The sequence below is a fragment of the Phascolarctos cinereus genome, unplaced genomic scaffold (genome assembly GCF_003287225.1).
Source record: "Phascolarctos cinereus isolate Bilbo 61053 unplaced genomic scaffold, phaCin_HiC Scaffold_4;HRSCAF=312, whole genome shotgun sequence".
Classification (NCBI taxonomy): Eukaryota; Metazoa; Chordata; class Mammalia; order Diprotodontia; family Phascolarctidae; genus Phascolarctos; species Phascolarctos cinereus.
This window is the reverse complement of record NW_027555847.1, coordinates 622,597,748-622,622,241: the sequence shown is the minus strand read 5'-3', so window position 1 is coordinate 622,622,241 and position 24,494 is coordinate 622,597,748. Positions and strand designations below refer to the sequence as shown.

General features: G+C 37.3%; 1 protein-coding gene across 4 annotated transcripts in view; it reads left to right on the top strand.

Annotated features, from left to right (window-relative positions):
• Window positions 1-24,494, top strand: part of ATAD2 (ATPase family AAA domain containing 2) — a 79,949-nt gene that overhangs the window by 46,233 nt on the left and 9,222 nt on the right. For all 4 annotated transcript variants that reach the window (XM_020964960.2, XM_020964958.2, XM_020964961.2 and 1 more), the window contains exons 20-25: window positions 8,487-8,622; window positions 9,038-9,234; window positions 10,242-10,401; window positions 17,160-17,282; window positions 17,375-17,530; window positions 20,738-21,145. In XM_020964960.2, coding sequence (XP_020820619.1) covers window positions 8,487-8,622; window positions 9,038-9,234; window positions 10,242-10,401; window positions 17,160-17,282; window positions 17,375-17,530; window positions 20,738-21,145 — 1,180 coding nt within the window. The remainder of the gene's footprint in view (window positions 1-8,486; window positions 8,623-9,037; window positions 9,235-10,241; window positions 10,402-17,159; window positions 17,283-17,374; window positions 17,531-20,737; window positions 21,146-24,494) is intronic.

Below are 24,494 nucleotides of genomic sequence, written 5' to 3'. Positions count from 1 at the left end.
CACTTTGCATCAGTTAATGCGGATTTTTCCATGCTTCTCTCTGTTCATCATACGTCATTTCTTGTACCACAGCAGTATTCTATTACAAGTACCACAATTTGTTTGACCATTCCCCAGTCAGTGGGCTTAGACTATTTCCAATTCATTGATATCACGAAAAGTGTTGCTATAAATGTTTTGGTGTATGTGGGAATTTTCTTTTTATTGATGACTTCCTTGGGATATAAGCCCAGTAATGGAGTGTCTGGTTCAGAAGTTGGGCATTTTACTCACTTTATTTGCATAATTCCATATTATTTTCCAAAGTTGTACTACTTCACAGCTCCACCAAGGTATTCCTGTACCTATCATTGCACAACCCCTCACCATTTTTTGTTATCTTTGCCAGTTTTCAAGGTATGAAATGAAATCTCAGGGTTACAGCATTTTTAATGTAATTTGTTGCCATATAGTGATGTTGCTCTGCATTAAAATTATTGGCTCATACTGCCAAAGGGGAGTGGTGGAAAAAATATTTCATTGTATTGCCTTGATAGGGTAAGACGAATATTAATAATACTGTTGCTGGTAATTAATGGACAGTATCAATTGAAAAAACATGTATATGTAGGATTTCAAGTAGACACCATTTGTATTTTTAAATCCTTATTAAGACATGCTGTACAATTTTTTTAAAGGAGTGGTCAGACAGATGGAAGAGAGAATTAGGAAAGAAAAATATTACAAAAGCCTGAGGAAGAGCACATCCAAGAGGGAGAGGAAATGATCAAAAGAGGACAAGAAGAATAAGGAGTTGGAAAAATTAATTTAGCACTAGCAGTTAAGAAGTAATTGGTGACCAGTAGTGGCTTTGCATTTGCTGCTTTGCCTTGTTTCAACAGAACAAGATACCCCCACCCTGGTGTCTGTTTCCTCTTCTCCTCCCCACCTTTGCTTTCCTGCTTCCTTTTATGTGTTTCTTTCACCCTCCACCTATTAAATAGTAAGCTCCTTGAAGGCAGATACTGTCTTTTTAATTTATGTATGTATATATGTGAGGCATTTGGGGTTAAGTGACTTGCCCCCAGGATCACACAGCTAAAATTTCAAGTGTCTGAGGCCACACTTGAACTTGGATCCTCCTGACTCTCAGGTTGGTGCTCTATCCACTGCACCACCTAGCTGCCCCTGGTACTGTCTTTTTATTGATTGCATTCCCAACACATAGTACAGTGCCTGGTACATATTAGGTGCTTAATAAATGTTTGTTGGATTAGATTACGAGGGACCGAGAAATGAGTGAGAATTGGCAAATAGCAGTAACAGGAGTAAACAAGTATTTCTTAATAATTTGACTATGAAAGGAAGGAAAGATTATAGGCCAAAATAGCTCGAAAGGATGACAGGGGTTAGGTGAAAGGTCATTTTTTAAGGATGAGGGGAAGATCTGAACAAGTAGATTAGGAAAGATTATCAAGAGAGGGAATGAGGGAGGAAATTCTCAGAGGTGATGGAATCAGGCAAAAGTAAAAGGTAAAAGTAAAGTATTGGTAAGGATAAAAACCACCCCTTGTAAAGAAGCTGGAGCAAAGGAGGAGAGAATGAGAGATAACTTAGCAGGTGTTTGCATTGTGGAATGAGGAAGAATTGTTAGCTTGTGTCAAATGGCCTTTTGTTTTCTCAGTAAATTTTAAGGTGAAGTCATGTGCTAAGAGGCAACGTGATAGTGTAGGAAGGTTGAGAGAAGAAAATTTGGAACTATTGCTGTTAATGGGAAGCTTAATCGAGAATTTGTTAGAAAAGAATAAAAGGACTGTCATACAGCAATGAAAAACCCAAATGAAATTAGGTAAATTCATAGTGGATCCAGTTAGCATGATTGTGTGACTTCAGTGACATTCAGCAGCCCTTGAGTTCAGTAGGTAGATGGTGTGGGAGTAACTCAGGTTTGGGATTTGGCAAGACACAAGTAAGATCAGACAAGAGGACAAGTGATTCATGGGGGGGAAAAAGTATAGTTGGAATGGGATCATACAGTCAAAACTGAAGGAGAAAAGAGAGTTATAGCAGTGATTAATTTTGTTCAGTCATTTTTTCAGTTGTGTCTGATTCTTCGTGACCCTGCTTGGGGTTTTCTTGGCAAAGATACTAGAATAGTATTTGTCATTTCCTTCTCCAGCTCTTTTTATAGATGAGAAAACTAAGGCAAATGGGGTTAAGTACGGAGGGTGTCTGATGCCCAGACTTGAATTAATGTAGATGAGTCTTCCTGACTCTAGGCCCAGCAGTCTTCATTCTGTTACTTAATTGATGAATTTAGGAGAATAATAAGCAGTGAAGTAACTGAGGGGCATGAATTAGTATGCTTTTAGGGTGAGTGAGCCAGAGAGAGAAATGAACGAATTATGATTAGAAGTAAGAATTTCAGCATTCCGGATGATGGAGGTATAGAACCTTTAGTGGGTGTGTAAGATCAAGTTTATGATAATTACTGTGTAGCTAAGGTACAATAAAGATCACAAGAGTGGAGCATGGGAACTGAAATTATAATGGCCATAACTTTTGAAAGCCAATACTTTTAAGTGCCTAATTTAATATAGCATGGCACGTTAGTTATAAACATAGTCATTGCTATCTGTAAACTTTTTATTTAAGACACTGAGAAGACACAGGTACAAATCATTAAGACTAAGAATAAAAGTATTGCACCCAAAAATGAATATTAAGTAATATTTAACAGTGTGGGTTATACATATGCATTTTAGAAGAAAGATGCAAGGTTAAAAATATAATTGGGCAGAGGTTGGATGCATAACTAGGAATTCCCTCTCTAATTGAGATGAAAAGAAATTTTTTAATAAATATTATAAAGCTTTATTGGAAAAGTGAGATCTTGGAATTTGTTTCCTTAAGCCATACTTAAATCCATCTTCTTTACTTTATAATTGTACCTTAATCATTTCAAAACCAAAAAGCTTTAAATCATGTGCATTAAAAAGATGTGTGTGTTTGTACACACATATATATGTGCATACATACTACATTGATGATTTAACAGTGACCATCAGTAGCTTGGTGAAATTGTAAAAGGCTAATCCTTACATTATCAAACATTAAATATTTAGGTTCCTCGTTTCTATCTTTTTTACTATTTCCTAGCATTTGAACCCTCTATGGCTAATTAGTACCTACACTATAAGGTGAGAAATGAAATGAGATAAAATTCAAATCATTAATTTTCTTTTTAACGTCTTGATAAGAGTGTTGGTGAGAAAGCATATTGAAAGTTAATGATTAAATTAGCAAACTGTATTATTTCACTTAGGTGTATTGGCTCTGATAACCACATGACTGATAATTCAGAGAACTTCTGCTATAAGATTATATTCTTACAGTCTGCCCTATTTTTTTTTTTCTCTTCAGGCTCTAAGCCCATAGGCGTGTGCTAATTCTTACAGTTGGTGTTAGGGCTTCAAAAAACAATTTTATTTTTAAGACAGCTGGTAATAAAATGTGTCAGTGCTGAATTAATTTTTTTTAGTTCATTAGGAGACTACTGGTCTAGTCATATGAATAAAAATCAGTTTTTCCATCTCAAAGAAAATAGTGCTTTAAGATTTTCAAAGCACTTTACATATTATCCCATGATTACTAAGTGACATTAATTAGATTTTATATTCTTTGATTCAGTGGATAGCTGTATGATAACGTGTAGCTTAATACTAGCAAAGAATATAATCTGAAGAGCTTCATTAAATGTGGCATAAGACTTTAAAATTAAATTTCTTTTTCAATTAGCAAAACTCTTTTTCTCCTTCCCCACCCCCATTGAAAAAGAAAAGCAAAAAAAAAAGCAAAATATAAAAATAGGTACAGTTAAGCAAAACAAATGTCTCATTCCATACCTGAATCCTTCATGTCTCTTATCAAGAGGTGGTTAGCATATGTCATCATTGTTCTTAGTCATTCTGCTGATCATTATTTCTAAATCTTTTGGGTTGTTTGACTTAGCAGCATTGTTGTCTTTATATAAATTGTTTTTCTGTTCACTTCATTCTATATTCAAATAGTTTTTCTCAGTCTTCTATAAAACTATCCCCTTCATCCTTTCTTATAGCATGATAGTATTCCATCAGATTAATGCATATTCCATAACTTGATCACAGCCATTTCTCAATTGAACTATTAATATGTCCTTATATTTTGTTTTTCTTAGGACTAATCTCCCTTAATCTATCTTCTAATATCTTTTTATACCCTTTCCCTTTTATTTTCCCGTTGAGTGAAATACATTTGTGTATCCATCTCTATGAGTGTGGATGTTCTTTCCTCCTTTAACTAGTTTAGACAAGAGTGAGATTCAAGGATCAACCATTCTCCTCCTCTCCCTCCTCATTTGAATAGATTATTACCCACCTAAATATGTGAAATAATTTTTTCTAAACTTCCTCTACCTTTTTCACCTATTATAGTCCTCTCTTCACCCCTTTCCATTCTTTAGATGAACATCTTGAGACATAACAGAACTACTGTCAGCCCTTCTGTCAAACTAGACTACCTCTATGATGCCTAATGATAATAAGGTTCAGAGGTAACATGGGTATTGTCTCTCAGTATTAGCATATAAGCAATTTATCTTTATTTAGCCTCTTATGATTGTTCATTCATGTTTACCTTATTTTTTGTTCTTTTGACCCCTGTGTTGGCATTTTCAGTTTTCCATATAGCTGTAGTCTTGGAAATCTTTTATTTCATTAAAGGCCCATTTCCTGTTTGATTATATTCAGTTTTCATCTTAAGTTACTTTTGATTATAAGCCTATATCCCTTGCCTCCCGGAATGGCATACTCTCCTTTGTAGTGGTGACTGCCAAGTCATGTGTGATCCTGACTGTGGCTCCTAGGTACTTGAATTCTTTCTTTTCTGCCTGCCTGGAGTATTTTTTTCTTTGACTAGAAACTCTGGATTTTGCCTAAAACGTTCCTGGGGTTTTAATTTTGAAGTGTCTTTTAGGATGCTCTTATTTTCACTTTATGCTCTGGTTTTAAGAGGCTTGTGCAGTTTTAGATTTCTTGGAATATTATATCTAGGCTCTTTTTCTTTTTTAATCATGGTTTTTAGGTAGTCAGTTGGTCAGATTTTCTCTCCTTGGTCTGTTTTCCAGGTCGTTTTCTTTTTTCTTCTTTCCAATACGTTTTCTTTGTAACAATATTAATTAATATTTGTGGAATAAGGAATAAAATGATTATGTATATCATGCCCATAAAGGAGCTTTATGATCTGATAAGGGAAATAAGACATTTACACAAGCATATGTATACAAGAACATGAAAATGCAATGGGGAACTTACAAATCCTAAATACAGTATTTCTGGTAAGTTTAAATCATTCCTGCTGACTATTATAGATCCCTACCTTTCTACAGCATGTCTTAACATTAAATCTCTACTAATAATATTGCCTCCTTTTCTTCAGTCACTGTAATGGAAAAGAGACCTGGAGAAATGGCCACTCTGGGTTCCTTCCATCCCAGAAGTCCTCCATCATTTGGCCATGGTCTACAGAAGAAACTTGGACTAAAGTTTTTCTTAAACTACAAATAATATAATTGAGAGATTTATTATTGCAGCTATCAAGTGTGATTTTTTTTTTTAGAAGAAATGTGCAAGAAGCAAGGGGCATTTTGTTTCCTCAGCGGAAAAGATAGGATTCATTGTTAGAAATTGCCGCGGCCTTCTGCAGGCATAATTTCATTTGTAAGAATAACTGAATGTATTCATATTAATTCTAAACCAGAGTGTCAGTACCCTACAGTATAATTAGAAATACAGCCAAATTATATAAGCTTTAGAATTATGTGCTTTAGCTCACTGAAGTATAGAAGTTAATTTTGAATTCCACTTGTGCCACTTATTGCCAATGTGAACCCTGGAGAGTTATGTTTCTTTTTTGTGCCTTAGTGACCTCATCCATAAAATGAGGAGATTAGATTAAGATAGTTCTACCTTGAAGTCCTTTGATCTTTTGATTGTGAGTCTCAGCAGAGTGCTTGTGAAATAACTGGTATCAAGTTATAGACCTTTTCTTTTAAAATTATAAATATTTTTATATTTATGCCAGTGCCCATAATGTATACTTGAATGAATCTGTGATCTTATCAATGTGTATATTCTTCCTAACTACATAATGCAAACCGTATTTTCTCATCCTGTGTAGCTCTTACCTGTATCCTCCCTTAAATCCTCTACAAAAAGTCACTCATCATACTGGGGACCTTTCTCTAGTTCTTTTCTCATTCATCTCTTCCCCTGCCCCTCAAATTATTGTTTCATTGACAGTCTTTTTACCCATTCCTCACAACTGTAGAATAGTAAGAAGCCCTGGCAAAATAAGTCAACGTGTTGGCCAGATCTGAAAATGCATGTCTTATTCTGTACCTTTAGCTCATCATTTCTGCCAAGAAATGGGAAACATTATGAAGTAGTTTGTTATTGTAATTGAAGTAGTAATTGGTCATTTCATTGTTCAGAGTTCTTAAGTCTTTAAAAGGTATATTTTCTTTTATATAATTGGAGTCATGTAAATTTTTGTCCTAGTTCCATTCACTTCACTTGCATTGGTTCATGTAATTCTTCCATATTTCTCTGAGTCTTTCCCTTTTTTGTCATTTCTTTTGATGAAATACTATTCTACCACATTTAAATATCATAATTTTTTCTTTCATTCCCCAATTGATGGCAGCCTCTGGTTAATCATAAACCACTTCTGTTCATTGGTGAATGTTTAACAACTAGTTAATCCCCTCCAGCCATACAGATCTCAACCCAATTATACCTTCCCATCCAAAACAAGTCTTGTACTTTTTCTCCATGAATATTCCACAAGAGGTCTATCCAACATGTTGGAAACTTTCCTCACTTTCTTATGAAACATCTTCTCAATGACATATTTTATTCTTGCTCTTCAAAGTTCCTCTTTGGTTACATCCTTGCTCACATCCTCCATGTACTTTTCCATTGCCTTCTGTAGTGAACTCATTTTGTTTTCCTCGAAGACTATTATATTCAATGCTATCCTTCAGCACACCAGAAGAATTTTGATATTAAGAAAGTGGCCTTTTGTTCCCATGGGAAACATGGGGTTATTAAAGAAGCTTTGTAATTTACTGAAGGCAATCCAACTCACTGTCCTCTCGTTAAACTCTGGGCTTAGTGTGTTGTCCATTTGTACCATCTCTCCAGGATCTACACACTAAATGAACTCTAAATTGTCCATGCAGATGATTGTAATAGTCTGGGCCTGTATCCTTTCTTCATCCACTTGTTCTGTGTGGATGATGAAACCAAACTCTATTAGGTGATTACAAATCTTTTCCAGAATGTTTTGGGAATTAATACAGCCAGTGCCAGGTCTTCCAGAAATAGTAGCATCTTGAATAGCCTTCAGTGTTCACAGAGAATCCTTTTCCAACTTGGCTTGTGTGCTAGATCCCTGTGTTATGCCCTCAAGTAAGAGAGCTCTTAAATCTGTACATAAAGAAGATTTAGGTTGCAGGAATGAGCAGTATGGTTTAGAGGAGTCTCTACCACTTGGAGACTGGATCAGTAATTGTCGCAAATATGACTCCATTTGGGTGCTAATAAGGACCTTTCTTTATTAGTGTGGTGTGTGGTATTGAAAATAGAGTGGAAGAAGTAGAAATAGCAAGATTTTGCAGCTGATTCAATGTGGGAGAGGAAAAAAAAGATTTTGATTATATAAATGGTGATGCTAGTGAGAGGGAAGTCAGAAGGAGGAACATTTTAGCAGAAAAAGAATATGGTTTTAGAATGCTGAATTTCAGATGCTTATAGAACATACAAGCTGTTCTTGGTAGGTTGGCGTGGTAGGTCAAGCTCAGAAGAGAATGGAGTTGGGGCAAAAGGGATATTTATCCTGTTATCCATAGTCTGTTATTTTTTGGCAGCCAAAAAGACAGTCTTTTGAACTCTTGTTCAGAATTTTTAAACAGTTTAAATCTTTGGTTTAAAAAGTTGTTAATCTATATTACAAAGGCTAAGCTGTCACTTAGTGTGAACATAACTACCCTTTACTACTTGCTAAAAATGCGCTGTCACTGGCTGTAATTTTTTAGGTTTGTATGTCAAAAACAGTGGGTAACATCTCCCTTCTGTGTTGAGTGACCAATTGTGTAAATGAGTGTATTCTATCCCAGGCACTGTATGTGTTGGAACACAGTAATAGATAGAGATCTGAATTTGAGGTCAAGGTAGACCTGAGTTCAGCTCTCACCTCAGGTACTTAATAGCTCTATGAACCTACACCAGTCTTTTAATATCTGAACCTTAGTTTCCACACCTGATGAAAAAGATAATAATTAACAACTGCTTCAGGACTGTTGTGAAGAACACAGGATTTTAAAGCACTTCACAAACCTTAAAGCACTATAAAAGCATAAGCTTATACTGACTTTAGTTTACAAAACTATACTTCTGACCTTTTTTTAGGTACAAGAATTATTTGTTAGTGATTATGGGGAGGTTTTCAATGTCCAATTGCCTGGTGGTGAAGAAAGAACAAAATTTTTTGAGGATTTAATTCTGAATCAAGCTGCTAAGCCTCCTGCATCCAAAAAAAAGGCAGGTTAGTGTCTACCCTACAATTTAGTTAAGTATGGAGAACTTCTGAATATGGACAACTGGTGTAGTGATGGGCCTCAAGTATATGAAGGTTTGTTGAAAGATCTGCAGTTTTTTATTGTCTCATTTCTTCCATTATCTCTTAGCTCTTATAACACCATTATTTCATATCAACATAAATTTTGATTGTCTGGTTTCCTCAGAAATATTCCCATAACTATGTACTTGTTAGCTAAAATTTGGTAGATTTGCTTTTTTTATCAGTACATTTTAAGATTAATAGCATTTTTATCCCATATTATATTAAAACTGTGAATATACCTCTTTTGTTACACATAAGTTTCTGACTCCTGGTTTATGATTTAGTATCAGGAGGTGAGAAGCAAAGTTATTTTATAAAATATTTGGTTCCTTTGAAGTTTTACAGGCACTGGAGGTCCTACCAGTAGCTCCACCACCTGAGCCAAAACCCTTGACAGCAGAGGAAGTAAGACGGCTTGAAGAGCAAGAAGAGGATACATTTCGTGAACTTAGAATTTTCCTAAGAAATGTTACTCATAGACTTGCTATTGACAAACGCTTCAGAGTATTTACCAAGCCAGTTGATCCTGATGAGGTATCTTAGTTTTAGTTCAACAGATAAATCCTCTTACAAATGTGACGTGCTACCTCATACATTTTAGATAGTGGACCCGAGCATGAGCTTGTGCAGTATAAAGATTTCTGGCTATGTAATTTGAAGGGTATTTTTTTTTTCAAAAATCTAAAAAAAATAAACATATCCATTTGTCTTTTCATTTTCTGATCCAGAGTCCCACTTTAGTTCTCAAAATCAATGCCATAAGGTTTCAAATTCTGGCATAGAATATGTGAAGCTGGAAAGTATTCAGATATAAGCCCAGTGATAAGAACTTTTTATCTAGCTGAGAATTGGCCTAGATAAATTTAGTTAAGCTTAAGAACAAAAGGGTCAAGTTTTTATTCACTCCAGTGAAATCATGGGTCCTTGAAATTTTAGAATATGTTTAAATCCAATAAACATGTTCATAATTACTCAGATCACCTATCTGAATTTGACAGTAGATACTTAGTTGGACAAAGTGAAAATGTAATATTTTGAGGAAAATTTTAATTTGATATATCAATATGTTTAACTGTTGAATACTTAATATCTATCTAGTCAATCTTTGATACAACAAAAGGAACAAAATGAGGATTCTGACTTAATTAACTTGGATAATAGTTCAAGGAAGAACTTATTTTTAAATAATCCTTCAGCAATGAGATGCTAATTTGTGTGCCTTGCTATGTTTTAGTAGTTCAGAGAATTGTTCAAATGTAGCGTTGAAAGGTGAGTGGACTTTGGATTATGCAAAATTGAGGAAGGACATTTCATGGGGGAGAAGCAACACAGGCCAAAGCCCATAGTCAAGGAAAAAACCTGGGTGTTTGAAAATAGCAGTAAGGAAAACAGTCTGATGAAAGCAGAACATTCTTGGGGGAAGCTGAAAGTCAGTTTGGATTGGTAACTCAGATTTGAATGTATATTTTAATCACATAGCCATCTTAAGGTAAAATAGCTTCTACTCAATGGTGAATTTACTAGAGGTGCTTCACTTGTAGGTTCCTGATTATGTCACTGTGATAAAGCAGCCAATGGACCTGTCATTAGTTATCAGTAAGATTGATCTACATAAGTATCTGACTGTGAAGGACTACTTGAGAGATATTGATCTCATCTGTAGTAATGCCTTAGAGTACAACCCTGACAGAGATCCTGGAGGTGAGTGTTTTTCCCCTTAAAAATAATTTAGTATAGATGAGACAACATTTATGACCATGTGCTGTTTGAGGATATTTTAATTCAACTCAATATTTATTAAGCATTTAACTGTGTGTTAGGCACTTTGGAATACAGATACAGAAGTGAATCTTTCCCCCAAGGAGCTTACATTCCACTAAGAGGATTCAGCACAGGTGGGAAAAAAAAAATCCATTTAAGGAGTGAGAATACACTTAAGAAATTTTTGTGGAGGAAGAAAGCATTTGAGCTAACACTTGATTGAAAATAAGGATTCAGAGAGTCAGAGTAAAAGAGGGATCCTGTATTTTAAGCATGGGAGACTGTCTGGGTGAGTGCCCAGAAGCAGGAGATGGAATGTCAAATTCAAGTAACAGTAGTTCCATTTGAGAGAGTAATGTGAGAAAAGGGTAGATAGGGAGGTTGGAGTCAAATTGCAATAGACTTTTTAGTTTCAGGCTTAGGAGTTTGCATTTTATCCTAGAGCTATTAGGAGACTACTGAACCATTTTTGAGCAAGAGAATGACATAGTCTTCTCTGCTTAGAATTATTTTGGCAGCTAATGTAGAGGATTCATTGGAGAAGGAAAAGATGAAGCAGGGAGATAATTGAAAGTCTATTACAATAGTCTAAGTGAGAACTGATAAAGACCCTGAAGTAAAATGGTATAGGGAGGAAGACAGAAATATGTTGAAAGTTACAGTAACAAGACCTGGCATCTTATTGGCACCTAGTGTGAGGGAAGAGAAAGAAGTACAGGTTGGCTTTGAGCTTCCTGCACTGGCCTGATTGAGGTGGTTAGGTAAATGGGGGCAGAGGGATGGGGAGGGGCGGAGAATCAGGGAAAGGGGGAATAGGTACACATGGAATTATAGGAGAAATGTGGAAGGAAGTTGACTTCGTATAACTCTAGGGATAGATTCAAACTGGATTAGACCTCAGTCATTTCTGTAAAGATAATTGGTAACTGATCCAGCCGAGGGACATTTAGAGAGAAAAAGAACACCCAGGGACATCAGCACTTAGCTGATGGGATAATGATGATGATCTGGCCAAAGGGACTAAAGAAAGCATGGCCAGTCAGATAATAGAGCTAGACCCAGAAGAGCTTTCTGTCATCATATGAACCAAGGGACAAAAGGTTATCTAGAGGGAGGCAATTGTAGACAACAGCGAGGGGAGGGGAAGCTGCAAAAAGATCCAAAGGATGACGATTTAGGAAAGTCTATTGAGTTTAACAGTTAAAAGATTAGTAACATTTGAGAGAAATTTCAGTAGATCGGGCTCAAAAGCAAGATGGGAAGGTGCTGAGAAGTGAGCAGGGGGTGAGAAAGCAGCTATTTGTAGACACTTTGCTGGAGTTTGGCAGTGAGGAGAAGGGCTACGAGGTAATGGCTTGAAGGAATGCCACTTTTCCAGAAAGTTTAAAGACAGGAAATCTGAGTATGTGTCTATCCAGTAGGGGAAAAGATGCTAGATTGAGAAGATTCAGAAGGAGATGATGGATGGGGCTAACTCCCAGAAGAGGCCAGGAAGGGATGATGGAATCAGAGGCTTATAAGAAAGAATTGTGGCAAGGAAAAGAGCCACCTCTTTCTTAGAGATTAAAGCAAAGGTTGAGAGGATGGTTTAAGATGAGGAAGGGTTTTAAGATCTGAGTAGATGGAATGAGGAAGCTCAGATGTATGGTTTCTTATTTAGTAAAGTTATCTGCTAAGATGGGTTTGGAATAGCCTCAGAGAATTGAGGGAAAGTCTTGAAAAACCTATTGTAGGAAGTAGTGATAAGGAAAGATAAAAGGATTGTTTCTCAGGGTCCATTTGATGCTAAATAGCATGAATTTGTTGTGAACTCATTAGTATGGCTTCCTCATTCACCTATAAAGTAACTTAGGGATCTCAGACCCATCAGTGAGTTGGGGGGCATCCACCCTAAGCACCTGAAGACTTCCCTGGTAGAATGAGCAGATGAGAACAGCTTGTTCCGATGGCCATGAAGGTGGCTAAAGCAGATGCTGTGAAATGTGTGCTTAGGGCTTGGTTAGACATCAGAGATACCAAGATCATCCACTGCATCCCAAGCCATTATCAGTCATCTTGACTTTGTCTTGCTGATGGACTGATGACTCTGGAAGAGAGAGGCCAACAACTTCTTGCGACTCTGCCTCACTTAAATCTTGTTTATGCATGAATCAAAAGAGATCACCCATACCGCTTACCATTTTTACCCATCTCAAAGTCCTATGGTGACAGGCAAGTGACAAAGCAATAGGTGTGAATACACTGGGAGCTGTGGTCACACCCTTACCCTCAGGTGGCCCAGGCCTTAAAGTTATCTTCTTACTGGATTGAAGCAGCAGGAGGATTGGGTACCCCCTAAGTGTCTGAGTTGTGAAAGGGACTAGAAAAGTGCCCTAAAAATTATCTGCTTTGCCCAGCCTTTTCCTGCTTACTGCAGCAGGTGAGGATCCCACCATATAGTTGAGAAACACAAAAAAAATATAAGAACTTGTGCAAAGATGATCCCATTTGTCATCAGTATCTGGCATGTGCGCACACTTAAGGACAACAAAAAGTCCAGTATACCTGAAAGACGAACAGCTCTTGTTGTGAGAGAACTCGGCAAGTATTACATCCAAGTAGCAGCCCTGAGTGAAACAAGTTTGGCAAATGAAGTCTGGCTTACTGAAGTCGGAGCTGGATACATGTTTTTCTGGAGTGGTCACTGAGATGAGGAGTGCTATGAAGCTGGCATAGGGTTTGCAGTCAAAACCAGTCTAGTCAACAAGTTCATACGCCTACCAACAGGCATGAACAACAGACTCTTTGACAATGGAATTGCCACTTGTTGGAAAGTGCCACGCCACCATCATCAGTGTGTATGCTCCCACCATAATGAACCCTGCTGCAGTCAAAGAAAAATTTTATGAAGACCTGGAGACCCATCGTCAGAAGAGGACAAACCTATAATTCTGGATTACTGTAGTGTAAGAGTAGACACAGAGGACCAGACATGGCAGGGAGTCTTTGGGAGGAATGGAATTTGCAACAGCAATGGTTACTTACTATTGAAGAGTTGTGCATCTCATGACCTCATCACCAATACTGTCTTCTGTTTACCTAAATGCAATAAAACTTTGTGGATGCATCATCACAACAAACATTGGCATATAATAGACTGTCATTACTGTAAGGAGAAGAGACAGGATGTGAGAGTGATGAAGGCAATGTGGCCCAGAGTGCTAGACCAATCATAGACTTATTCTCTCCAAGCTAAATAGTCCCATTCAACAAAGCTACAGCCCAAAGCAAGATAACTACCAGAAGACTTGACGTCAACAGGTTAGAATGCTTCTCTGATTAGGAACAGTTCATTGCTAACTTAGAGGGAAAGCTGCACCAACACACGACTGGCAATAGTGGAGCAGAAAAGAAGTGTGCAGCTTTCAGAGATTTGGTGTATAGCACTACATTTACTTATCTGGGGCCAGAACACTTGCAAACATAAAGACTGGTTTGACAAAAATGATGGGGAAATTGAGAATCTACTAAATGAAAAATGAGAAATCTACAGGGTTTACCAGCAGATAGTTCAACCATCTCTAAGAAGGCTGCATTTAACTCCATCAGAAGTAAAATACAAGCAGAGCTTAGAGAGATGCAGGATTCTTGGCTTGGTAAGAAGGTAGCTGAAATTCAGTTTTAACTGATAGAAATGATCTAAAGGGCTTATGATGCCCCAAAGGCTATGTATGGGCCAAGGACCTATGGGGCATTTCAACTACTCAGTGCTGATGGAACCACATTGATTAGTAGTAAAGACATGATTCTGGAGAGATGGGCTGAATTCTTCCATGGTATTCTCAACAGACCATCATCAATCAGTGCTGAGGCTATTGACCGTATATCTCAGGTTGAAGTCAATCCCTTTCTGGCTCAATTTCCATCTGAAGAAGAGGTTTTTAATGCCATTAGGCTTCTCCAGTGTGGCAAAGCACCTAGTGCTGATCCTATTCCAGCTGAGATTCTCAAGGCAAAGGGGGTCTGTTGCTTATACAAAAGCTGACTGAAATTTTCTGGGGTATATGGCAAGAGGAGGTATCCCCAAAGAGTTCAAGGATGCTTGCATTGTCATCTCTGTAAAGGAAAAGGAACTAGGCTGTCCTGTGACAATCCACGGGGGTGGGGGCGGGGGCTGTCTCTTAGTCATTGCTAGCAAGATTCTTGCCAGAGTCCTCTTTAACAGGCTTATCCTTCACCTAGAAAATGGTCACCTAGGGGCAGCTAGGTGGCACAGTGGATAGAGCACCAGCCCTGAAGTCAGGAGTACCTGAGTTCAAATCCGGCCTTAGACCAAACACTTGACACACTTACTAGCTGTGTGACCCTGGGCAAGTCACTTAACCCCAATTGCCAAAAAAAAGAAAAAAGAAAATGGTCATCTACCTGAGAGCCAGTGTGGCTTCAGAAAGGGCTGAGGAATGGCTGATATGGTGTTTGTTGCCCAATAACTCCAGAAGAAATGCTAGGAGCAGAACAGAGGTCTGCACAAAGCGTTCATCAACCTGACCAAGGCCCTTGATGTTGTCAGTTGTGAGGGCTTATGGAACATTAAGGCAAAATTCAGGTGACTGGAAAAGTTCATCAGTATTGTATATCAGTTTCATGACAGCATGCTTGCCCAGGTTCTGGATAATGCATGATGCTCTTGTGCTTCCCCAGTCATCAACGAAGTGAAGCAAAGCTTGCTCCCATCCTTTTTAGCTTGATATTCTCAGCAGTGTTGTCAGATGCCTTCAGTGAGGAAGAACACAGCATCAAGGTCAGGTACAAAACTGATGGTAAATTACTTAACTTGAAAAGGCCACAAGCCAAGACTAAAGTGGAGGGAGAGTTGGTGTGTAATTTTTTGTTCATAGTTGATTATACATACTCAATGCAGCCTTGAAGCTGAGATGCAGCAAAATATGGATGGATTTTCTGCTGCTTGTGCTAATCTTGGCCTGACAGTTAAAACTAAGCAACACAGGTGCTCCACTGGCCAGCATCACACCATCCATACATGGAATAGTTGGTTACAGCAGATGGAGAAATTTTGAATACTCTGGACAAGTTCACTTACCTTGGCAGTATACCTTCCAGAGATGTACATATTGATAATAAGGTTGACACATGCTTTACCAGAGCTAGCTAATTGTTTGGGAGGCTCTGAAGGAAAATGTGTTAGAGAAGAAGAGGTTGTAGACTGCCTGCCAAACTGAAGGTCTGTAGAGCTCTTCTCCTAACCTCATTGTTTTTTATTTTTGGTGAGGCATTTGGGGTTAAGTGACTTACCCAGAGTCATGCAGCTAGTGAGTGTTGCCTGACCCCAGGGCTTGGGCTCTATCCACTGAGCCTCCTAGCTGCCCCAACCTGACCTCACTGTTGAATACTTATGGAACCTGGTCAGTATACCTGCGTCATGCCAGGAAACTGAATTGCTTCCATTTGAATTGTCTTAGGAAGATTCTGAAGATTACCTGGCAAGATAAGGTACTAAACACTGAGGTTTTTTTCTTGAGCTAAACTGCCAGGCAGTCAAACTCTATTGCAGAGAGTACAACTCTGATGGGCTGGCCACACTGTTCAAATGCCAAACATACGTTTGCCTAAAAGACTATTTTATGGAGAACTCACACAAGGAAGATGCTCCCGTGATGGTCAGAAGAAGCAATACAAAGGCATTCTCAAGGTCTTTATGAAAAACTTTGACAATTGCATGACACGGGAGACAGTGACAAAGGACCACAGAGCATGGCATCCCCGCATCAAATAAGGTGCTGTGCTTTACGAGTGAAGCATAATTGTAGTGGCTCAAAAGAAAGGTGCACAAATTTAGAGACATCTCCACCCCAAATGTTTGTATGGACTGTTTGTGCCAACCTGTGCTATAGGGCCTTTTGAGCTAGTATTGGTTTGATCAGCCACAGTTGCACACACTGTACCTTTACACCAATATAGTGTGTCATTTTGGTCCTCTTCAAGAACGAAGAATAACAACCAATCTGTTTCACAGCTCAGGTGAAGACAGATACTGGTGGTGACCCAAAGTTGAGGTTGTCAATGTGCAATGGAATGATTCTAGGATAAAGCATGTTGCATGTGCATGGTTCGTCTGTTTAAATCTAGAGTCGAGATTGAAATTAATAAAGTGAAGCAGAGCAGGCCTGGCCATGTCCTGAACTGGAAGAATAAAATGAAAGGGACTGAAGATCATGCTGAGGATGAAAAATAGATTCAGGGGGATTGAAGCAGAAGATATATGGGTAGGAGAAAATTATCATAAAGAGGAATTTTAGGATTCAAGGTCACGGAGTAGGTACGTACAGTTTAGTTATCCCACCCCCACTTCATACACATACTTTCTTTTTCTTTTTTTTTTTTTTTTTTTTGATAAAGTTGAATCTTCGGTCATTCAATTTTGACATTAATATATCTAAATAGAGGGGAAATGATGATAGAGTAGATTTAAAGAAGTCAGTATTTTCAGGATAAAATATGAAAATTAAGATGAGAAATTCATTCTAAAATTTATTAAAATGTTATTGACAAAAATAATTTTGACAGCTGTCCTTTTTACCCGTGACACAGTCAGGTGAAAATCTACAAATTGTTCAGAAATGACTCATAATCCAAATAGAGTTTTGTCTTGGTGAATAATAAAAAGGAAAGTAGTGCTAAGTTTTGTCTTGATTTCTTAGATCGACTTATCAGACACAGAGCCTGTACTCTAAGAGATACTGCCTATGCAATAATTAAAGAAGAACTTGATGAAGATTTTGAACAGTTATGTGAAGAAATTCAGGAGTCTCGAAAAAAGAGAGGTAAGAAATTATTTTTATATTAGAAAAATGTGCTACGGTGTTTAGTTTGTTTTCTAGTGCTCAAGATCCTGATTTTTTTTTTTCTTATTTAGGTTGCAGCTCTTCCAAATATGCACCATCTTACTATCATGTAATGCCAAAGCAAAGTACAACTTCTGTTGATGGTAAAAGATCAGACCCAGAGCAGAGTGAAAAGCTGAAAATGCTCAATGCCCCTGTAGCCTGTAGCACTCCTTCACTTTATACTGGTAAATACTCTTGGATTTTTTTTCTTTTTGTCTTTTTTTTTTTTTACATCCTAAAACAAACATGCAGTTTAAGATGTTTTAAAATACAAGACACAAATCAGAAGCAGCAGTTAAAAGGGAATGTTTGTAAGTGTTCAATAAATACTTGCTGAATTTAAATGGAAAATAATGGCCTCATTATAGTATTTCTTTCCCCTACAGATGATGTAGAAGTACACCAGCTGATCTGTACTTTAATTCAAGAAAATGTAGTTCCTACTCTTAAATTGCTCACTATCCAGTAGCAGATGTTGAGACACATACAATACAAATCAGAGTAATAACTGCATAAAAGGAAGTTGAATAGAATAACAAAAAAGATTCATTAAAGACAGAAGGATCACTTCTAGCTGGGAGCATCAGGGGAGGTGGTTTCTAATCAGTTAGTCAATCAGCATTTATTAAGTACTTGCTATGTACTAGGCACTGTGAGTACAAAAAGAAAAAAAAAGACAAACCCCCACGGAGCTCATAATGTAATAAGGGAGGCAATAAGCAGATATGTACAAATCTGTTATATACAAAATAGGAAATAAATTAGAGAGAACACTAAGAGAAGTTAGAAAAGGCTTCCTGTAGAAGGTGAGATTTTAGTTAAGACTTAAAAGGAAGTCAGGGAAACAGATGAGGAAGGAAAGTACTCCTGGCATAAGGGACAGCCAGAGAAAATGCCCAGAAGTGTCTTGTTTGTGGAATAGCCAAGAAACCAGTTTCACTGTATTGAAGAGTACATGTCGGGGAGTAAAATGTATTAAGACTGGAAAGGTAGGAGGGGGCTGGATTATGAAGAGCTTTGGCTGCCAAAGAGGATTTTATATTTGATCATGGAAGTAATAAGGAGCCACTGGAGTTTGAATAGGAAGGTGACATGATCAGAACTGTACTAATCTGAGATTACAACAGGTGAAAATGTGAAGGTATTGGGCATGGGGGACTGCATTTGCAAAAACACAATGAAGACATGGAACAGAGTCAAATCAAGAAATTAAGTACTCCATTTTATCCTAAGCAAAGGTTCTTAACCTTTTTTTGTATTATGGACCCCTTTGTCCATTTGGTAACTCCTGTAGATTCAGATTAATGTTTCTAAATGTGTAAATCATAGAATTACAAAGTAAACTAATTAATTGAAATATAGTTATAAAAATTTGTTAAAAAACAAAACAAAAACCGAGTTCAAGGACTTTAGGTTAAGAGTACGTCATCTAAGAGCAGAAGTCAGAGAAGAGAAGTAGCATGAAGTAAGGGAAAGGTGTCAACCCATATTGTGGAGGGCATTGAATGCCAGGCCAGTAAGGAGTTTGATTCAGTATGCTGTTGGGAACTACTGATGGTTTTTTGGTTTTTTTTTTTTCTTATAAATTTGTCTTAATTCTCCATATATTTTAGAAATGAGGCCTTTATCAGAGAGACTGGTTGTAAAAATTCTTTCCCAATTTTCTACCTTTCTTCTAATCTTAGTTGCATTGGCTTTGTTTGTGCAAAAACTTTTCAATTTAATGTAATCAAAATTATCCATTTTGCTTTTCATAATGTTCTCTATCTCCTGTTTGGTCATGAATTCTTCTGTTCTCCATAGATCTGATAGGTAAACTATTCCTTGTTCTCCCAGTTTACTTATGGTATCAGCCTTTATATCTAAGTCCTGAACCCATTTTGACTTTATTTTGGTATATGGTGTGAGATTTGGGTCTATGCCTAGTTTCTGCCATACTCTTTTCCAGTTTTCCCAGCAGGAACTACTGATGGTTTTAAGAGTGTATATAGATTGGAAGTGATGGGACTTGGATGTTTAATTTTGGTTTTCCCGTTTCTTGGACAAGTCATTTAATCTCTCTGGCCTGTTTCCTCAGTTTTAAAATAAGAGTTTACCAGATGACCTCCAAGGTCAATTTCAGTTCTATTCTAATCCTATGATGAGAATAGCCAATTACTTGGGCATTAATGTTAAAGAGGGCAGAGGTTAGCCACAGGAAGACTTTACTCAGCCTTTTGTGCCATTTGAGAAATATTCTCTAGGTTATCTGGGCCCCAGGCGGACATCCAACACTTGAAGTTGTACAGAAGTGGACAGGCCATTGCAAACAGTGACATTCGTACTGGATTGTAGCTTTCAGCCCAGTAATGAGGTTATTGTATTTAGGAAAAGGTGAAAGCATATTACTGTAGGTTAATTTATACATTCCAAAAACCCCAGATAACTGTTGGAACATAAAAGAGAAAACTGTCTTGATACTTAATAGAGTTGCCTTTCCTAATTACAATAGTCACTTGAAACTTTGGCAAGTAACTTGATTTCTGAGATTTCCACAGTGGCTTGCCTCAGATTATTGAAGTCATTCCTTCCCAGGAAAGTGCCAACAGCTCCATTTTTAGATGTTTTCTTCTTGTCAAATTGTGTGAATTTTCAGATTCAATCACAATGATGTGTAATCATCTACCTTGACTAACCATTTAGTGAGATGCATGTTAGAAGTTGCTGTCTGAAGCAGCCACAGATGAGTGGTATGGTGGGAATGAGGGCTAGAGCCTACAAGGAATAAGAGTGATGGGTAGGAATTCACAGTGAGCAGGACGAGGAAGTGGGGCTGCTGGGTGGAGGAGGAGATTTGTCAGCTTTGGGGCTGTTCCATTTGGAAACGTAACTCATATACTAAGTTAAAGTTCTTTTGTGGTATTAAATGTTGTGGATGGGGGAGGTTTGGTTTTGATTCTCGGACAGGAACTATGTTATGACAGTATGTGTATAAGTGTGTTTAACAACTGTTATTTGTGTAAGGAGCTCCCAGTGAGGAATTTCCTATACCAAGACAAAGGAGCACCTTCTATGTCACTTACATTCTTAGAGTTGTCTCGGGCTCCGACTTGCACTGTATCACACAATAAGATTTGAATACATGTACTCCTGATTTCAAGGCCAGCTTTTTATCAACTATATCATGTTGCCTTTCATTAAATGTTTAGTTATTCACATTTATAATTGTGGACCCCATGTAGTGATATCTTTCTATTATTACATTATTAAAATTCTATTTGTAAAGTGGCTGAGCGCCTTCTTTACTCCTAATTTTGACATGGGAAGAAGTGGGTGAAGAGAGTCTAGACTTGAAGGAAAATGATTGATATTTGCCAATGGCTTTGTTTCAGTACCTATTTTTGCTTTGTTAGCTCCATCTAAGAAAAAGATTCGAAGAAAGAGTAAATGGTACTTTGGCACCATAAAAAAGAGAAGGAAGATTTCTCAAACCAAAGAAGATAGCAGAAATACAGAAGATGACAAAAATGAGAGTGATGGAGATCAAGAAAATCATGATACTAGTATGGATCATAATGAGGCTGAAGTCACAGGAGAGTCTTCAGTGGAAGAAAATGACAAGCAGCAAAATGGTTCTGAAAATAAAATTGAGATGGAAAATAAAAGTATTTATGTTACTTGTGATACTGTTGTGAATGAACCTGAAAAGGAAACTAAGAAGACTACAATAAATACAGAATTGAGAAAAGATAGGATAACGTGCAATGGAGAAATTACTAACTGTCAAATTACAGAATTGTCTGAAGATGTTGAGGCAAAGGGTAAGTAGTCTTCCATTTAAGCATTTTTAATTTATGAAAATTAAAAAACAAGTGAGATTTATACTGAAAAGGAAAATAATTAGCAGAAAATTTTATTTATATGCACCAAATAATGTGGTGAATTCATAAAGAAAGTTAATGGCATAGTAAAAAAAAATTTAAATATAAATATTCCTCAGATCTAACAGTTCAGTAACTGTTCAGTATTAGAAGTTGTTATTCAGTCATTTCAGTTATGTCCAACTCTTCATGGCTGCAAGGACCTCTGTCCATGGGGTTTTCTTGCAAAAATACTGGAGAGATTTGCCATTTCCTTAAGGCTCCAGTAACAAAGAGAGGTTAAGTGACTTGCCAAAGGTCAACACAGTAAGTAAGTGTCTAAGGGCAGATTTGAACTCATGAAAATGAATCTTCCTGATTCCAAGCCCAGTGCTATGTCCACTGTGCCACCTAGCTGCCCCTTTTTAAGATACTAAGGGTAAAAACAGGAATAACCAAGAAAGGAAGGAAGCAAATATTAAGCACCTACTTTGTGCCAGGTACTGTATTAAGCACTTTACAAATATTATCTCATGTCATCCTCATAACCACCCTAGGAAGTAGGTGCTATTACTATCCTCAGTTTACTATTAAGGAAACAGAGAGAGATCAAATGACTATCCCAGGGTTACACAACTACTTAGTGGATGAGGCTGGATTTGAACTCGGGGCTTCCTGCCTCCAGGTCCGATACTCTATCTTCTAATAATAACTAACATTTATATAGTTCTTTCTGTGTGCCAAGTACTGGGCTGAGTGCTTTGCAATTATTCTTTCATATAATCCTCACAGCAACCATGGGAGGTAGCTGTTTTTATTCCCATTTTACAGATAAGGAAAATGAGGCAAACATTAAGGGACTTACCCAAGGTCACACAGCTTAGTAAGTGTCTGAAGTTGAATTTGAACTCTGGTCTCCTTGACTTCAAGCCCATCACTTTATCCATTGCATCACTAAGCAGTCTAACTGCCTAGATAAGAAACTATGAAATGAAAAAGATGTGATTTCACATATACTTTGTCAGTTTTATTTGTGGTAAAAATACGAACTAACGTTCTAGAATATTAAATAGTTAAGCAAAATGGCTTATAATTAAGAAGTAGGATCACCAATTTCCCCACAAAAAAAATTCAGCTGTGAAGTTCTTTGATTACTCCAGTATTGTAATTCACACTAAATTCACTTCACTAAACTTAATCTTTTAACTGTTTTGTTAAACAGAGGGCACCCCCCTTTTTTTTTTTTGGTGGAGTCAACCAGAACCTTGATTAAACAAATGAATCCTAAGTAAAGCAGATATACCTAATATATCATCATTGATCAGTACTTTCACTCTAAGTTACAAAATAAAATAATGTGTTGATATTGTTACTTTTTAATGTATATATTTTTATGAAGAAAGCAGTTTATAAACTTTAAAACACTATGTAAATTTCAATTGAAGTTTATAGGATTATAGATTTAGAGCCTCAAGGGACCTTAGAGGCCAGGAGTCCAGTCCCCTCCTTTTATATAAGAAATTAAAACTTGGAGAAAGAGGCTTAGTGACTTGCCTGGAGTCATAGTTTTTCAGCATCAGACCCTGGTCTTTTCCTGACTCTGCAAGGTCCATGACTGTTGAATTAGTAAGAGAGTCCATAGTTAATAGTAACTAGTTCTAGAGTCAAACCTGCGCTGCCTTAAAGCATAGGTTTGACCATGTCATCTCCATCTCTCTCTGTCTTTCTCTCTCTCTTTCCCCTCCCTCCCTTCTTCTATCCCTTCCTTTCAAGTCTTTTTACAACTTAGTCCCTTCCCTATACTTTGTCATCTACTGGCCTCCTTTGCTATTTTTCACACAAAACATGCTATCTCCCAGTTGCAGGCATTTTCAATAGTTAAACTCCACTCCTTGAATGCTCTCCCCCCCCCCCCGCCTCCTTCCAGTTCTAGCTAAACTCCCACCTTCACCAGGAATCCTTTCCCCATCCCCCTGAATTCTAGTATCTTCTCTCTGTCGATTATTTCCAATTTATTCTGTATATATCTTGTACATAGTTTTTTTACATGTTGCCTCCTTCATTAGACTAAGCTCCTTGAGCAGGCAGTATCTTTTGTATTTCTTTGTATACTACTACTTTGAATAGTGCCTGGTATTAGTAGTTCCTCAGTAAATATTTGCCCCCTTCCCACCTACACCGCCTTTTTTGGCTGTTTTGTGCCAAGTTCTTTGAATTAACTGAAATTAGTTTGTCTTCCCTTGCTCCATTTCATGCATTCTTTTTATCCCTTCTCTTTTTCCATATGGTTCAAGCAAGTGGTTCTGAATCTTACCTGTTATCCAAGTTTTATTTAGCAACTTTCTTTTACTACACCCTTTTCTAAGAAGTTTTGCTTTGTTCTCATTCTCTTCCCTTCTGGTCTTCCTGAATTTCGTTTTCTGATTAACTTATACTATGTTCCTCATTAGGGGATAAAACTTCAGAAGTAACAGATTTGAGCTCCTTCTTTTATTCAGTTTATTAATGTCTGTGGATTTTACCCTAGCCTTTTTTCTGCTTGCTTCACTTTTTTTTCCCAAGTGAAACTTTTTATATCTTTTCCAATTACATGTAAAAACAGTTTTTGACATTCATTTTTAAAATTTGAGTTTTAAATTCTCTCCCTCCCTTCTCCTTCCCTATCACTGAGAAAGCAAGCAGTTTGATATAGATTATACATGTACAGTCATGTAAAACATTTCCATATTAGCCATGGGGCGGGGGGGGGGGATTAAAAAAAAAAAGCCAGGAAAAATAAAGGTTTTAAAATGTTTTGACCTGGATTTCAATCCATCAGTTCTTTCTCTGGAGGTGGATGGCATTTTTCGTCATAAGTCCTTCAAAATTGTCTTGGATCATTTTATTGCTGAGAATAGCTAAGTATTCACAGTTGGATATCCTTACAATATTGCTGTTACTGTGTGCAGTAGTGGTTCTGCTCACTTCCCTTTTCATCAGGTCATATAAGTCTTCCCAGGTTTTCTGAAACCATCCTGGTCATTTTTTAAAGCATAGCTTGTTCATCCATTCTCCTCAATTTCTAGTTCTTTGCCACCAAAAAAAGCTGCTATAAATATTTCTATATATAGTTTTTTCCTTTCCTTTCTTTTTTTTTTATACTTTTTGGCATACAGACCTAGTAGTGGTATTGTTGGGTCAAAGGGTATGCACAGTTTTATAGCCTTTTGTGCATAGTTCCAAATTGCCTTTCAGAATGGTTGGATCGGTTCACAACTCCACCAACAGTACATCAGTGTCCCAATTTTTCCACATCCCCTCCAACATTTTT